Source organism: Hemicordylus capensis, chromosome 4, assembly GCF_027244095.1.
Source record: "Hemicordylus capensis ecotype Gifberg chromosome 4, rHemCap1.1.pri, whole genome shotgun sequence".
Taxonomy (NCBI): domain Eukaryota; kingdom Metazoa; phylum Chordata; class Lepidosauria; order Squamata; family Cordylidae; genus Hemicordylus; species Hemicordylus capensis.
Window position 1 is genome coordinate 209,518,652 of NC_069660.1, and position 16,614 is coordinate 209,535,265.

General features: G+C 42.5%; 2 protein-coding genes across 2 annotated transcripts in view; one reads left to right on the forward strand and one right to left on the reverse strand.

Annotated features, from left to right (window-relative positions):
- Positions 1-8,670, reverse strand: part of CAGE1 (cancer antigen 1) — a 50,193-nt gene extending 41,523 nt beyond the window's left edge. The window contains exons 1-3 of the mRNA XM_053244404.1: positions 8,564-8,670; positions 5,038-5,186; positions 3,790-3,892 (exon numbers count right to left, since the gene is read on the reverse strand). Coding sequence (XP_053100379.1) covers positions 3,790-3,892; positions 5,038-5,178 — 244 coding nt within the window. The 5' untranslated portion in view covers positions 5,179-5,186; positions 8,564-8,670. The remainder of the gene's footprint in view (positions 1-3,789; positions 3,893-5,037; positions 5,187-8,563) is intronic.
- The window catches only part of RIOK1 (RIO kinase 1), a 44,964-nt gene continuing 36,976 nt past the window's right edge, over positions 8,627-16,614 (forward strand). The window contains exons 1-4 of the mRNA XM_053244405.1: positions 8,627-8,801; positions 10,402-10,526; positions 12,622-12,814; positions 13,706-13,796. Coding sequence (XP_053100380.1) covers positions 10,426-10,526; positions 12,622-12,814; positions 13,706-13,796 — 385 coding nt within the window. The 5' untranslated portion in view covers positions 8,627-8,801; positions 10,402-10,425. The remainder of the gene's footprint in view (positions 8,802-10,401; positions 10,527-12,621; positions 12,815-13,705; positions 13,797-16,614) is intronic.

The window sequence follows — 16,614 nt, forward strand, 5'->3', positions numbered from 1 at the left end:
CCAGTCCAGCCCTGCTCTGTTCAGGAACATAGGAAACTGCCTTATACAGAGTCAGACCTTTGGTCCATCTAATTCACGATTGTCCATACTGACTGGCAGCAGCTCTCCAAGATTTCAGGCAGAAGTCTTTCCCAGCCCCTCCTGGGCGTTTTCCAGATTATGAGATTTGCACCATTTAAAGTGTTGCAAAGTGCAACAGTATTAGCCAGCGGCTGGAAACCACGAGCACAGCATTTTTCAATGTGTTTCTCAATGCATCGTGACAGGGTTATGGCTGTTCAAATTGCCCACCACTACAGCGGGTTTTCTGGGCAGGGGCTGTCCATATTCCACCAGAATCATATTCACTGCCCTCTCCTCTTCCTCCATTTTGGGCCAATGGGGTCGCAGAGCAGGAATGACGTGAGGAAGTCCCCCGCCCCCCGGGTGCTTTTGCGCAAAACCGCCACTAAGAGGAGCACCATGGCGCAAACTGCAATCCCTTGATTACCGCCATGTTAAGGAAACAGAAAGGGATGGTCCATTTGCGCAAGAACCCAACCAAATAATAAACCAAAAAAAACCATATACGGAGAGGGGCTTTAGATAGTAACAAATCCTTGAACTGCGGAATGAGACTTCCACATCACATGGCATTGAGAACAGTTTGCAGGCTTGCTGGTGAATGAGTCACGCTGGGCTTCCTTGCAGTACACCAGGGGGAGAAAGTCCGTTGCCTTGCAGTAAACAAATGGGATTGCACAGAAGTAAATAATTCAGTTCAATGGGCTTCCTCTTAAGTAAGTGGCCAGATCTGTGCTTGCCTCAAAAGCAGAATGCAAAAGGAAAGCAACAGTAGAAGAAGAGGCGCCGCCACTGTGCTGTGCAAAAGTCGGGCTCGGACAGCGAGGGAGAGAGAGAGCTGAGGGAGAGAATGGGGAGCAGCCCCCTGGGAGCTCATCCTACCTTTGGAGGGTACACACGGGGCCCCCGCCTTGTTCTTCTTTGCCACAAGCCCCAGTGCACACACACACACACACACACACACACACACACACACACACACACACACACCTGCAACCAAGCCCATCTAAGAGACCTCTAAGAAGAGAAGCTGCTTTTCTGGCCCCCTCTCTGAAAGTGTGGATTGGGGAAGAGGCAGGCAAGCAGGTGGGGCTCTTTCCAGAGGCTGACCACACACACATCTCCATTCCTTGGCTACCCTCCTCCCCTCCCCTCCGTCTCCTCAGAGAAGAGAGCTGGTCTTGTGGTAGCAAGCATGACTTGTCCCCTTTAGCTAAGCAGGGTCTGCCCTGGTTGCATTTGAATGGGAGACTTGATGTGTGAGCACTGCAAGATATTCCCCTCAGGGGATAGAGCCACTCTGGGAAGAGCAGAAGGTTCCACGTTCCCTCCCTGGCTTCTCCAAGATAGGGCTGAGAGAGATTCCTGCCTCCAACCTTGGAGAAGCCACTGCCAGTGTGTGAAGACAATACTGAGCTAGATAGACCAATGGTCTGACTCACTATATGGCAGCTTCCTATGTTCCTATGTTCCAAGCTTGTCTCCCTCCCTCCTTCCTTCCATCCCTGCTCACTTGCTCCACTGTCCACACTACACTACGTTGCAATGCACAAACTATGGAACAAGCCTCCTAAAAATGGGAAAATACAGCTACTTTCCAGCAACACATTCTCCACATTATAGGGTTGAAACACATCAATAAATATGGACAGCACCCTGCTGACAGTGCAGTGACCATGATGTCGCAACACGGGCAATTTGGAGGGACACGTTGCGAACCTGTTGCAGGGAGTAATCTGGAAAATGCCCTGGGGATACTGTGGATTGAACCTGGGACCTTCTGCAAGCAACGCAGATGCCCTAAGGGGAATATCTTACAGCAGACAGTGTTCACAAGTAGTCACCCATTCAAATTCAAATAGTGCCTTGGATCCTGCTTAGCAAAGGGGACAATTCATGTTCACTACCGCAAGCATGGCTCAACAGCCAGCTTCCACTCCAGTTATTCAGGCTGGAATTGCCATCCTTCGTTCACTCCACATTGCAGAGATTCCAGACAATGTAACTTGCATTCTGACCATTTCCCAGCTTTTGGTGATATTGCATCCCCTTTTTTCCTCCCAGACATGGTGTGTGTGTGTGTGTGTGTGTGTGTTTAATTAAAATGCAATTGTGCTACCAGCATGTTCAATGTGTACTGACAAAATGCTATTGAGTCTTTTCAGGCTACTGTATTTTTAACTGGAAGCTTCCTTCTTGTAGCTTCTCCTCCCATAAATGTATGACAGAGCTGGGACACAGTATCACTGATTTGCCCCCTAATTGGCTCTTTAATTACTGGTTTCCAGAACAATTGCAGCATAGTGCTAATAACAAATACAATACAATACAATACAATACAATACAATACAATACAATACAATACAATAAAAACCATGAGCAATTGCCTTATTTGCACAGAGGAAACCAGTAATTAACACGCAGAAGTCACAAGAAGACAGTTTCTCATTATAGGGACAGTTCCAGGGGAATTCTATGCTGCCTAAGACTTACTTTTGAGTAGATGTTGTAATAGAAGTTTTGCCATGTGGATAGGCATTGCTGGATACTATAATGCTAAAGTGCAGTATGGAACAACTGCTTTAATTCCACTTCCAGCTGAATGCTGTAAATAAATACTTCGGAAATACTCTAATGCCCTAATGTGGAAGCTATGGCCAAAATGAGGGGTAGGCAATCTTGGCTGTCTGGCTATTGCTGAACTACAACTCCCATCATCCCCAGCTACAATAAATTGCAACTCTGGACAGCCAAAGTTGCTTACCCCTGGCCTAAAGACACAATGATTCAATACCAGCCTAAATCAAGGTCATGTGACTCTCAGAAAACTTCAGGCTGTCTGTTGTCCCTATCAACCAGTAATTTCATAGTATCTGAACAAAGCTTCCTAAGTCTGAGTACGTATTGCCTACTGCTTAGATTTCTGGACTGCATATACCCAGTCTATTGCTATTGCTTTTTCAGCCTATCTGAAATACAGGCCAATAGATTCCATAACGCCATCACAGATCAGGGAATCTTTTTGCTTTTGTCAGAGTTGAGGTATCAGACTCCTGTTCTAACTAGAAGGCTGGCAAAGTCCCTTCTAGCTCTTAAAGTTTATTTTTCTACTCCTGCCAATCGGAGCAGTATCTTACAAAAACTATGCTTTAAGCAGTCATTTCTGGGAGTAGATTACTTAGCTCTGCAGTATGTATGAAGAGTCTTTATGTGACCAAGCATCTCTTTTATCAGCCATGTTACAGTATGGATATATTATTATTATTATTATTATTATTATTATTATTATTATTATTATTATTATTAATTTGATTTCTATACCACCCTTCCAAAAATGGTTCAGGGCGGTTTACACACAGAAATAATAAATAAATAAGATGGATCCCTGTCCCCAAAGGGCTCACAATCTAAAAATAAACATAAGATAGACACCAGCAACAGTCACTAGAGATACTGTGCTGGGGGTGGAGACAGCCAGTTACTCTCCCCCTGCTCAATAAAGGGAATCACCACATTAAAAGGTGCCTCTTTGCCAAGTTAGCAGGAGTTATAGTAAATATAGTAGATATCCATATTATTGGATATAGTAGAACATTTCCATAATTGTAGAGGTGCTCATGGATCTGTTGAGGAACATGGGGTAAAGGGTTCAAGCTAATCATTCTAACACTCAAGAAGGAATGAGAGTTCTATTGCTCCATATCACTGAAGCAAAGAGGCACATACCATATATGAAATCTTCAAATAGAGGCTCAAAAAGATGGTCTCTCTTGTAAAGTGTGCAGTCAAGTTCACTTTTATTCCTTGCTTCATCATGCTGCACTTCATCCTGCACCCACCAAAAAAGAAGAGTCATGAATAACCTTTGCAACTCTATGGTTCGGGCAATAGGGCCCTTGTGGGAACCAAGTGAGCAGTGTCTGATAAACTATCTGGAAACTACAAGTGGTTGAAAGTGCAGCAACCAGAATTGTAACAGGAGTAGACTGTAGGGAACTACAACACAGGTCGTAAAAGATCTGTATGGGGTGCCAGTTGATTTCAGGACACAGTTCAAGGTTGCTAGTGCTGACCTTTAAAGCCCATCATTTTTGCCCTGCATATCTGAAGGCGCTAGGTGCACTTTGTCCCATAAATTCCATCCCTAGCATTAGATCTTCCAACAGTGCAAGCCATTACAAACAGTGCAAGTCCCACTATTTTAATGAGGCTTATGCCCTAGTAAGAGGGCCACTGTAAGATCTAGAGCAGGAGTGGCCAACCTGAGGCTCTCCAGGCTCCAGCTGTTGCTGGACTACAACTCCCATCATCCCTAGCTGCAATTTATTGCAGCTTGCTGGCAGTGCCTACTCTTCTCTGCCTTCTGATTTGTTTAGAAGGCAGGTGAAAACGGTTTTGTTTCAGAGACCTGTTAGATAAAATGGATGTTTTCATCTGCAGTATGGGTGGGTGTTAATTCTTGCCTTGGGTGTTTATGGATGCTGTTTTTTAAAAGTGTTTTTTCAGCTGTTTTGATTGTATGAAGGTTTTATTGATTTAATTTTGTACTATAAACCACCAAGAAGTTTTTCACACGGGGCTTTTGAAGCCCTTTAACTCGCATCTCCTCTGGAATAGAGGGAGTGCGTTCACATATCGACCAGATTTACCCCTAAGTCCTTGTGAGTTATCGGGGAGCAGTTGATACACAATTCGGGTTTTTCACCATGCCTTAGAGTGTAGCCCAATTTATACCTGGGGTAAAAAAAATCCACTATTTGTGTCATTTTGAGAGGACAACTTTGAGTTCGCAGTTAAGCCTCCCGGTAAAATCGCTGTAAAGCCTGCTGTGTGTAAAAGTCCCAAGAGAACTTTTGTGATGGAGTGATACAGACACTGAATACATATATACACACAATAATGATGACTACAGCCCAAAGAACTGCACTCCTGAACTGGCAGGAGGCAACTCTGATTAGATTAGAGTGTACACACTTGAGAGATCACTGAAGCTGTGCTTTCAACTTTAAGTGAGTCTTCATGGGTCATCTCCAGAGAAGCATGGCTGATGGAAATAGGATCTCCTTCACTCATGATAGCTAAGGGCTCCCAGGCACATAGATCCTCCTCTGACATGCTGACTTCTGAAGAGAAATAACATCATTTGATAGTTTGTATTTTCAAAGACTGGGAAACTTCTACAAATACTAGATTTTAATAATTATACTGATCCAGCTTTATCAATAATACATGTATTAATAATTGACATATATAAATACCTTTAATTAATAAAGCCAAAATAAAAAGACCCAAGTATTGCTGACTTTCAGAATTTCTTAAAGACCTTACACAAAGCCAGAGTCTGACACATAGAGCAAGGGTGCACTGGGGCAGCCTGTGGGGACATATTTTGGGGTGGCATAGAGGGCTTCCTGGGGAAGAGGAGGCATCAAAACGTGCTGCTTCCCTGCTGCACTGGTACAGTTAGTTGGGAAGTTCCATTAGGCCTCTCTCTTGCTGCACTGGTGCATTCTTGCTCATATGTTAGCCACAGTGTATTAACACTAGCCTAAAAAATATATGCATGCATTTCTAAGGTGAGGCCTGGTAACGTCAAACCACCTTGAAAAATTGGGGTTGGAGTGGGGAATCTGGTACTAGGGTGTAGCCCAGTAATGGCACTAAAATTGATTGAGATGTACTACTTGAGGGGGGGGGGAAACAGAAGACTTTTAAAGACAAACCAGGAATTGCTTTCCTAAATTTAAAACTCAAAACACAATGTATATTCCGTATTAATAGAATGTTTAAAACACTGTTATTTTTCACAGAGCAATGTGTAACAAGCTTACAGCAGACATTATTCTGCAGATATACTTCTCCACCATTGCCCTTGATGTTTATGTCCTGTTTATTTATTTATTTTTAAATTTGAATTTACAATGTACTGTGTTTTTCATGGTTGGCAAAATTAGCTTTGAATAGAAGTTTGTAACTACGAGCTTGTAACCATGAAACTGATTAAGACTGGTGAAGGGAAGTGGTTTTATTTTTGTTGTCTTTTAAATTGTTGTAATGGAGATGAGATTACAAATTCAACATAATAATTAAAATAATAATAAGCATATATTACAGCAAACAGATTTTTTAGATGGGTGTATCTATGCTGTAGACTAGCATCAGTTTCATAGCAATTTTACTGTCATGCCAGGATTCTTAAGGAATTCTGGATATTGTAATTTAGTGAGGGTATTTTTAATGTGAAATGGGGCAGTTTTCTTGAATATTGGATTTTCTGATTATTTTTGGAGACTTGGCTATCTCTAATTAAAATGGTAATAATTGTATCTACTCACAGTAAACAATATAAAAATCTCACAGTTTTAGTGACCTGGCATTATCATGTCCCCATGGTTCATGTTTTTTCCAGCTAAAGTCTTTTGGTGTGGGAAAAATGTGATGTGTGTTGAGATATAGATATATACAGTGCTCAAGAAATGTTGGCTCAGTTCACCAGCCAGACAAATTATTTTACTCATCAGATGGTTCCTGGAGTTATGCTGGTATATTGCTTGTCAGGATTTTTTTCACTTGTCACAGACAAATAGACTAGTGGATTTCCTGAGCCATGAATATATATCCTGCAAACCCTTCTTGTACTTTAAGCACCCTGTCCAGTACTGTAATTTCCATATTGTTGCTGGGAGAGGCTTGTCCAATGTTATCTACACATTACAGATTTGAGGGAGAGCTGAAGTAGTGTGACTTAGGTGCGTGCCTGCACATGGTCATTTGTTGATGGATGTTTTGAGCTTCCAGTAAATATTTCCCACACAGATCGTACTTCAGGACGCTTTCCAGACTAGACCCTGCAACGGAGTCACGCCACGTCTGTGAAGTGTGCTTCCACACTTCCTGTGTTATGACACCGCAGTCCTGACGATAGCACCAGGGTGCCGATCATATGTCGGCTGCCTTGGTTTGAATTTAATTGCTGCGACTTAGTGCTACGACGTCATTTATCCCACGTTAAAAAGGTCTCGTTTTTCCAGGTTGTTAGCTTTCACGAGACTGTTCCCCATTCAAGTTTTACGTTTTGAAAGTGATTTGCCTGAACGGAGCATTTTGCCGCTTTTGAGCGGCTAGTCTGGAAAGCGCCCAGGTTTCACAGTAAAAGTAAATGTAGCTCAGTTGCCATCTGAGAAACCACCCCCAGTGCCATGCTCATGTGAATCCAGATACCTTTGTTTTCCAACCACTGGTATTCTTGTTTTCAATAATAATATTATCGTAAACAACAATAAGAGGGTTGCATGTTGGCTACCATTTTTTATCTACACGACATTCATAATATATCCATTATATACAGTATGTTTCAAGAGAACTACAGTTCCCAGAGTTTCTTGGGAGAGGAATAATTATTTAAAATCTATATTGTAGACTAGATTGTATTGTATATTGTAATATCATCATCAACAACAATAATATTACTACATGCTAAGGGGAACCCATCAGGAAAAAATAAAGCCTTTCCACAATGCTTAATTGCCTCTTCATTATTTTTATTTGGGGCAGTTTTAATGCCAATGTGCTCACATCTTTCTGGATCCATTTAGATTCCCCCAGGATTTTTCGAGAGGAGCCTGCCAATTCTTTCTCTCAACCTCCTCTCAAACGGCTGTTGATGACTGTTTGTTGTTCCTAAGCCTGCAAGTGGTCAAGGGCGCGGTGACGTCACAAATCTAAACCGTCGCAGCCAATCAGCTTGTCTAAAGAGTGAACTGTGAACGCTACGGAGACGCTTTTTGAGAAAGAAGGTTCTATTTCTCTCGCGGCTCGGCTGCGTTCAGTGTATCCTGACCTTACTTACGTTTATTCAGAGGAAAGTCTCGCTGAGTTTCATGGGGCTTCTTCCAAAGTCAGTGTCCATAGGACGCAGTCTTAGATAGCCATGCTCATTGACTTATTTGTGCCATACCACTGAATACAGTGAGGCTTACTTCTGAGTAAACATGTATAGGATTTGGCAACGGCTGTCAGTCAGTACGAAGTAAGCAGCTGGACATTAGCAGTCAAAAGCATAAATTGTACAGCTAGGAAAGGCCTTTGCCTGCGTGTTTTGTTTTGACAATGTGAATAACATTGATGGGGGCGAGGCTATCCGGATTACCCGAGGAAGAAGAGCTTTAACTCGCCTTCGCCTCGCACCCTATTGCCCCACCCCTCACCGTGGCAGCTATTTGCCCCAGGAGACGAGATACCCTTCAGATCAGACAAAGGATTAAAGCCAGTACTCCTCCTCCCACCATGGTCTCGATCGTGCCGCTGCAAGAGTATACTGGGCTAATTGTTTAATTCAGCAGCTTCAGCGAGATATTGCTCGTGCAGGAGGACTGCTGCTGCGATCTACATTGCCCATCAGTTTACGTTCCAATACAACTGTTTGGGGGCATCTTTGCGTGTCCACGCTGAAAACATACTTGTATTACCATGCAAAGACCCGCCCTGTACTACTACCTACTCTTGGGAAGTGCGTTCTTCCCCCGCGTTTTTTTGACGTGACCCTTTACGGCCGTCGTACAACGTATGTCTGTGACGCTTCTGCAGGGAGGAGTCTGATCCGCGCCTCGTGGGTCGGAAGCCGAAGGGCTTCCCGGCCGGCCCGGGTACGGAGTGGGCTCTGCCGTCCTGCAGCGCCTAGTGGGTCGGAAGCTGAACGGCTTCCCCGGTACGGAGTGGGCTCTGCCCCCTTGCAGCAGGTAGGCAAAATCAGCCTTGCTGGGAAATCGCAGTATAATCGCCTATATACAATGTTGCGTGTATGTAATGTCGTATAGAATTATTATAATAAATATATTCTGCTTTGGTGTGTATTTATTGTAGTCCTGTAAGATCGAAAACCTGTTGCATAGGGGAACCTGCCTTATGCCGAATCAGACCATTGGTCCATCTAGCTCAGTATTCTCTACAGTGACAAGCGGCGGATTTCCAAGGTCCAGTCAGTGTTATTGTTATTAACCTTCTTGGGCATCCATTGGACGGACTGGTGGGATGTTGGTGTTTATAATGAAGAATAAAGGTACAGTTGTGCTGTGGAGTCGGTGTCTACTCCTGGCGACCACAGAGCCATGTGGTTTTCTTTGGTAGAATACAGGAGGGGTTTAGTTAGTCCCAGTAATCCTTACAACAGCCCTGTGAATTAGGTCAGAATTATTAATCCCCAAACAACAGACAGGGTATCGAGGCTGAGAGATAGTAGCTTGCCAGAGGCCACCGTCTGAGTTCAGTAGATAAATGTGAGATGAGGATTTTGTGGCTTTTAACTCATAGCCACTTCACAGAGCCTTAATGTAACAGAAGAATAACAACTCTTTCACCCTGTGTAATGCCACATACACAAGGTTGCAGCCTTCTACTCTGTGGAATCTCTGCCCTATAGTTCTGTATTTGGAATCACAAGGATTCTAATAAAACTATATTTAATAGGCTATATTCTCATCCTTGTGATCAGGTTTGTCACAATTTATAAAAATCACGCTGGATTATCACACACCGTCCTTATCAGGCTAGCCCGAGAAATCCACGTTTAGGATTGCTGTAAGCTTTCTGGGTAGGTTTTTAACCTCAGGGTTCCTGTGATCTTAAGATGAAGTGTTTTGGAGCATGCATTATGTTTGAATAACCCTGTGAACTGATATTTCCCTTTCCATCAATTTTCAAATAATGTATTTTTTCTGCCTGGAGCCCCTTCTTCTACTATTGTAGTCCTTCCAGTCAAATGACTGATTGGACAACCCTTTGGTATGGCTTAAACTAGGACAATTAAACTATTAAACCCTAAATATGGGGGCAGTCTGAAACGGATGATATGTGGTAATATGCAGAGCCAGTTCTGTGTTTGCATATATGTTCAGTTCTTGCTGTGTTGTTATGTTTTATTTATAACTTGCTTCTCTTGTTGAGCATATAGTTTTGGATCATGTGAGAGCTCCATTGGGGCTTGTTTTAAAAAAGCAGCACAAAATTGGATTTTAAAAAATACAACCTTGTGCTGTGTCAGGAAAATATCCATGTTTCAATTCTCACATCTTGGAATGTGTGCAGCAGTTTGTTTAACCAAAGTACAGGAACACTTGGGACACATCAGAACATCTCTAGATATTTTATTCATTAATTATCTTTAACCACTCTATCACACTCATAGCTTTGGGGCAGAGTGGCAAAATGATGGGTTTTATTTCACCTTTCTGACAGTTGCTTATGGGTTCCATGGGAATGAAGGATTCTAGCACATGGCATGTTGACAGAGCACATCCAATGTATATATGCTGCCTTACTATCTGCATATATGTCTTATAGAAAACGGAGAGGGTGGCACAGGTCATGTGCATTGGAGACCACCTACTGGTAATAATGAGTTACAGGGAGGAAATTATGAGCCAGATAGTTCCAGGACAATTTGATGATGCAGAGTCTTCAGACAGGTAATGTAAACTTGAATTATTTAGGTGATTTTCAGATTGTCTGAAAACAGCAGAGCTTTGCTCATCAACGCTTTCCCCCACTCGTTCAACTTTTATTTTGCTAGCTTTAGTTGGCTTTGTGGATTGACTGTGTGGGTTATGGGCAGAAAAAGAGAGTACGCATATGTTGTTTACCTAAAGAAGAGCAACATGTTGTTTTAGTTTCTTCCTTCATTCTTGTTCTAATGTAACACATGGATGTCCAGTTTTGAGAATCAAATAACTTGATTTTGTCAATAGTTTCTTTCAGGTGAAGGCAGTGTTCTCTCTAAGGTGTGAGCATGTGTTTGCGCTCACACAGTTTTTAATGCTGCTCAGTTAAATTTAGATTCCGCTCAGGTTGAATCGTGAAGGTCCCACTCTGATTGCATGTGTGCGCACACTGCCTTGATACTGCTGCCCAGAACAAAAACTCATTCTGCACACAGACGAAAAAAATTAGAACACTGGGTGGAGGGAATTACCGTACTGGTTTCGGATACAGCAATTTGTATTAAACTGCCTGTATGTCTACAAGATTGAGCACCCAATAATTAATTATGTTTGTTCTTTAGTTTCTAGTTCCTTCTGAATTTCTTGTTCCTCCTGGATTTCCTTCTTTCCCTAGTATGGGAAGATAGAATTCCTAAATGCCAGTAAATAGATTATTTCAAAGTATTATAAAGAACCCTCTCAGCAAATGAGGAGTCAACAAATTTGAGCTGGCTTTCTTAGCCAGCCTGTATTGGTAGTCACCACCACTACCGCTGCAAAATGCTCCTTCCAGGTGGGTGCAGGATCTCTTCTGTAGTGTCACATTGCAGGGACAAGCTTCTGTGGTTCTCTTCAAGATCCCCATTGTGAAAAAGGTTTGCAAAATTGCAAGACATATTGCTACTTTGCAAGCCTCTTAGCACAAGGAAGTGAAATGTGCTGTTACCTTGCTTGGAAACAGGGTAAAGGAACCTCCCAGAACTTGGGCTAATGCTTGGAAAGAAGCAATATGTTTCACTGCTTTCTGTATCTTTCAAAAGGCACAGCTCAAGATGCCAGAGGATTTTGCTGGAATAAGGCAAAATTTTGCTGGTCTGCCCAAGCAGCAGAATGAGGTGGTAGAATGGATAGTGGTGGTAGTGGTGATTTAGAATAATTATTATACTTCTTTTCAACAAAAAAGTTCTCAAAGCAGTTTACAAAGCAGAAGTTATGGAAAAATAGTTCCCTGTCTCCAAAGGGCTTACAGTCTAAAAACACAAAGGCGACAACCAACAATAATTACAATTCCGGGGGCTGGGGCGCCACATGGCTTCCTCTGGAGCTCCCCAGCAAGCCGCGGCTGGGCGCTGGAGTGTCTGACCGAAGCCGCCACTCATCTGGGCTGCTCATCTGGCCACCCAGCAGCGAATGACTGCTTGTGTGCGGGGAGAGCGGACTAAGCCTGCTCTCCCCACCAAACCCTCCTCGGCAGTGGCCCCTCTAATTTTTTTCATCTCTGTGCGGAATGAGTTTTATTCTGGGTGGCAGAATCAAGGCACTGTATGCGCTCATGCATTCAGAGTGGGGCCTTCCTAATTCAACCTGAGCAGGTTCTAAAAGTAACTGAGCGGACATCAGAAAACTTGTGAGCGCACACACATGCACATGCCTTAGAGGGAACAGTGCTCTTCGGCTCCACATTTTGTTTGTGCGTAGAGCCTCAGTGAGTGCAAGGACTTGGTTACATGTAACACTTTGGACTTCCATTTTTTACTGTCCTTCCATGTAAAAATGCTTCCTGAACAAAAAAAGCCAGCATATTGGGGAGAGAAGTTTAACCTCAGCCTGTGCTAGTTTGTTGTTTTAAACTTGCGGGGCATCTTCTACATGCAGGAATGTTAGAGAGAGAGAGCGAGCGAGAGAGAGCGCATGAGTGAGCTTGCCCACTTGAAGGCAGAAATGGTGAGGTCTGTTGCACCACCTGAGCATGTCGCTAGCTCAGCCTGAGAGCAAATTGTGTTCCATTGCTAGCTTACTGATTTGTTGTATGTTGACTTCATGAAGATGTTGCTAACTGTGTGTGTGTGTTTTTAAAAATTAGTGAATGCACACAAGCTATCAAAGTGATTGCAAAGGAGATAATTCAAGTGCAGGAGGAACCAGGTTTAGGCTTGGAAGCAGACACTGATGAATTTGATGATAGCTGCGAAGATGATGAAGATGATTGGGACTGGGATGATGCAATGGAAAAAGTCACAAAGCGAAATCCCGTGTCTGGAGGAAGAAACCCACAGGTATGTTGTTCAAAAACAGCTTAGCTTGAGGGCCTGAATCTGTCATTCTCCCTCTTAAGCGAGTTTGTGCTGCCATACATTCAAATCCAGCTGCACCTATTGAGGCTGAAGTCAGAGGTCCTTTACAGGGAGGGAGCCTTCATTAGTGATAGAGTGCATTCTTTAAATGCACAAGAACTCCAGTTTAGCTAAAGGAGCAGAAATGTTCTGTGGCACTTAAAAGGTGAACTGGCTTATTATGATAAGCACTTGCATAGTAATCATAATTCATGTTTAGTATTCCAGAAATTAGGGTCTACATTCTGCTGTTATCTTCAGTTCAGTCACCTACCTTTGCTGTTCACTTCTGGCATCTGATGAGGCAGGATATTGCCTTTGTGAGCTGATGCTCCAAGTCCTTTGACTGAGAGATGTACAGTGGATGTAATAAGATCATGCACGCCCTCCCCTCTCTGATGCGAATTCCCTTCACTGGCCTTAATCATAGTAAAGACTTATATTGCCACTGTCTTCACTGTGATTAAGGTTAATCAGAGTTTTGAACCAGGGTGAGGGTGGGGAGAACTTGCACTAGATAGATACTTTATTACGGTCATCAACTAGATAGCAACCATCATACAATTTATAGCAAACCAAAAAAAGCTACACCAAGGTAGACATCACTTACATATTTTACAGGCTATAAAACAAAATTGAGCTACGTTGAAAGAAATGGCTCCATTATGGTCTGACAATAAATGTTGTGAATTGGCACTAGAGAAGAGAAGTGCACAACCCAAATTGCTTAACCATAGTAAAAAGATCAGGGGCATGATGTGTGCCAGAACTAATGCATGAACTTAGTATGGCTTTAGATGGAAGTTTCATTATATCACAAACCATTTGTTTCAGGCGAATAGACAGACTCCCAACTGCAATTCAGCAAAACTCTCCACCCCCACTGATAAAGCCATAAGAAAATTTGAACATAAAATTAATCTAGGTATGTATGATCCTCCTCTGAGGACACATTTCTAGTGGTTGAAGTCAGTGGATTTATGCATGTCAAACTAACTTGGAAGCATCAGCCTGCATCCAAAAAGTGATTTGCCATGTTGTGAAAAGTCTTTAGAAATGAGTTTAAATGGGTCACAGTCTGGGTGTGCCCTGAAAAATGTTGACTTAGTGTGAATTGTCTTTGAATTGTTTCCCTTCATGAATCTGTTCATCTCCTCTGCAGTTTTATTCTTGTTGGTTTTTGTTTTGTTTCGGTCTTGGTCAACATTAAGAGGGTTTTTTTTAATCTTATGCTCTTGCTACAAATTTCCAATAAGATGAGTATTTTTACTAACCACTAAAGCAGGGATATGCAACTGAAATCACTTTGATGTCCACTTTTATATTTTTTCTAACTCAAGCGTAAGTTAGGTTATATCTTAGAGCTGTGTAAGAATTGCATAGCTACATTCAACCATGAAAAAGAAATGTTGTTTCAGTATTAACTCTGTGTTCTGCTTAACCCAACTTCTTTTACTTGGCTTGTACTTCATGGTATGCTTTGTTTTTTCTCTGTGTGTTCTTTGTAGCATTATCTCTATGCATAATCACAGGTCTCTGATCATTATTTTAATTAGGGATGTGCACGAATGGTCTTCGGCACCGGCGGGGGTAGTACTTTAAGGGCGGGGGAGGGTGTACTCACACACCCCTGCCATGTTTCCCCCGACGGCGCTCTGTAAATTTCAAGCCCCTCGGGGCGGCAGCGTTCCTCCCCGCCGCCCCGTTCCCCCTGTTAGCTGGAAGTCATGAGCGCGCGCGCGCTCGTGACTTCCAGCCACTTCCGGCCGACAGGGGGAACGGGGCGGCAGGGAGGAATGCTGCCACCCCGAGGGGCTTGAAATTTACTGAGCGCCAGTGGGGGAAACGCGGCGGGGGGTGAGTACACCCTCCCCCGCCCTTAAAGTACTACCCCCGCCGGTGCCGAAACACTGAAAACCACCCCAGCGCCGAAACGTTTCGGAGGCCTTTACAGTGGCTTCCGAAACATTTCAGGCACATGCCTAATTTTAATTGGATAAACATAACACAAAACATTATTATTATTTCATTATTTTTACATTTATATCCCGCTCTTCCTCCAAGGAGCCCAGAGCGGTGTACTACATACTTGAGTTTCTCTTTCACAACAACCCTGTGAAGTAGGTTAGGCTGCGAGAGAAGTGACTGGCCCAGAGTCACCTAGCTAGTTTCATGGCTGAATGGGGATTTGAACTCAGGTCTTTCCGGTCCTAGTCCAGCACTCTAACCACTACACCACGTTTAGAATAAAACAACCATCACGTATAGTGAATATGTATCTTTCTGCAAATCACATAAGCTCTAATTTCTATTTAAATACAAAACAACATCATTTAACAATCCAGATGCTAATGTTGTCGGAAGGCAGAGTTTTCCTGATTTGTAAATAAAATCAAATCAGACCATGTGGTAAAAAACACAAACATTGGGATTAGCCTGACCCATCAAAGATGAATAGTATGGGTCAGTTTTTCCGATATAGCTATATGCCACCTGTGCTGACACCAAGTATCAAGGGTCATAGTTTTATTTTTCCATTGTTGTGCTATATACAGTCTGGCAGCTGTTAGCTTAAGTACTTTCAAATCCTTTGATGATAACTCTGAGTTAACTCCTGAAAATATATTTATTAATGCCTCTGCCTTGTGATTTTACTCATCTTTAAAACCTCTGACCAAAAAGAAAAAACACTAGGACAGAACCACCATAAGTGAAAATATGTTCCCCTTGACCCACAGCCATTCCAACAGAGAAGGGAACTGCTCTTGTTAATATAGACTAATCTGGAAGGGGCCATATACCACCTATGAAAAAGTGTTGGTTTTTTAAAAAAAACTCTCATTAATTCGGGCCAAGGATGAAGCCACTGGTTTGCATTTTCACTAATCATCTGCTGCAAATCATTTCCACAACTCAATTTAAGGCCAATTAAAGGGTTATTCCTTTGATTTATTATAATATCAAAGATACTATATTATTATATTATATAAAGATAATATATTATATAAAGATATTATATTATTACTACACTTGATTTTATCCAAAAGGCTGAGCAACTTTTGTCCAGTGGCTCCTAATATTTGAGATGGTATATGGAAATCAGGAAATTTAGGTTGACTAAAAAATCAGTCATTTATTTATTTATCAATCAAACTTCTGTATTGCCCAAACTTTTGTCTCTGGGCAGTTAATATAAAACAATTAAAACACACACAAAAAGTTAAAACAATTCAACAATTTAAAATCAACCATAAAATTAAAACAGACAATTTTTAAAAGCTGGGAAAGCTTGGGTGAGGAGATGGGTTTTCAGATTTTTAGGAAAAAAATGCCAGAGATGGGGAGAATCGTATCTCAACAGGGAGCACATTCCACAATCTCGGGGCAGTAACCGAGAAGACCCGTCTCTGTGTAGCCACCAGATGGGTTAGAGGTAACTGGAGACGGATCTCCTCAGATGACCACAATGGGCAGTGTGGCTCATAGTGAAGAAGATGCTTTCTTAAATACCCAGGTCCTAAGCTGTTTAGGGTTTTATAAGTTATAACTAACACTTTTTATTTTGCCCTGAAACCAGTTGGCAGCCAGTGAAGCTCCATCAGTAAAGGGGTAATGTGGGCTCTCCGAGATGACCCAGAGACCAAACTGGCTGCCACATTCGGAGCCAACTGAAGTTTCAGGACTAAGTACAAAGGCAGCCCCATGTAGAGCGCATTACAAAAGTCAAGTCTGGAGGTTACCAA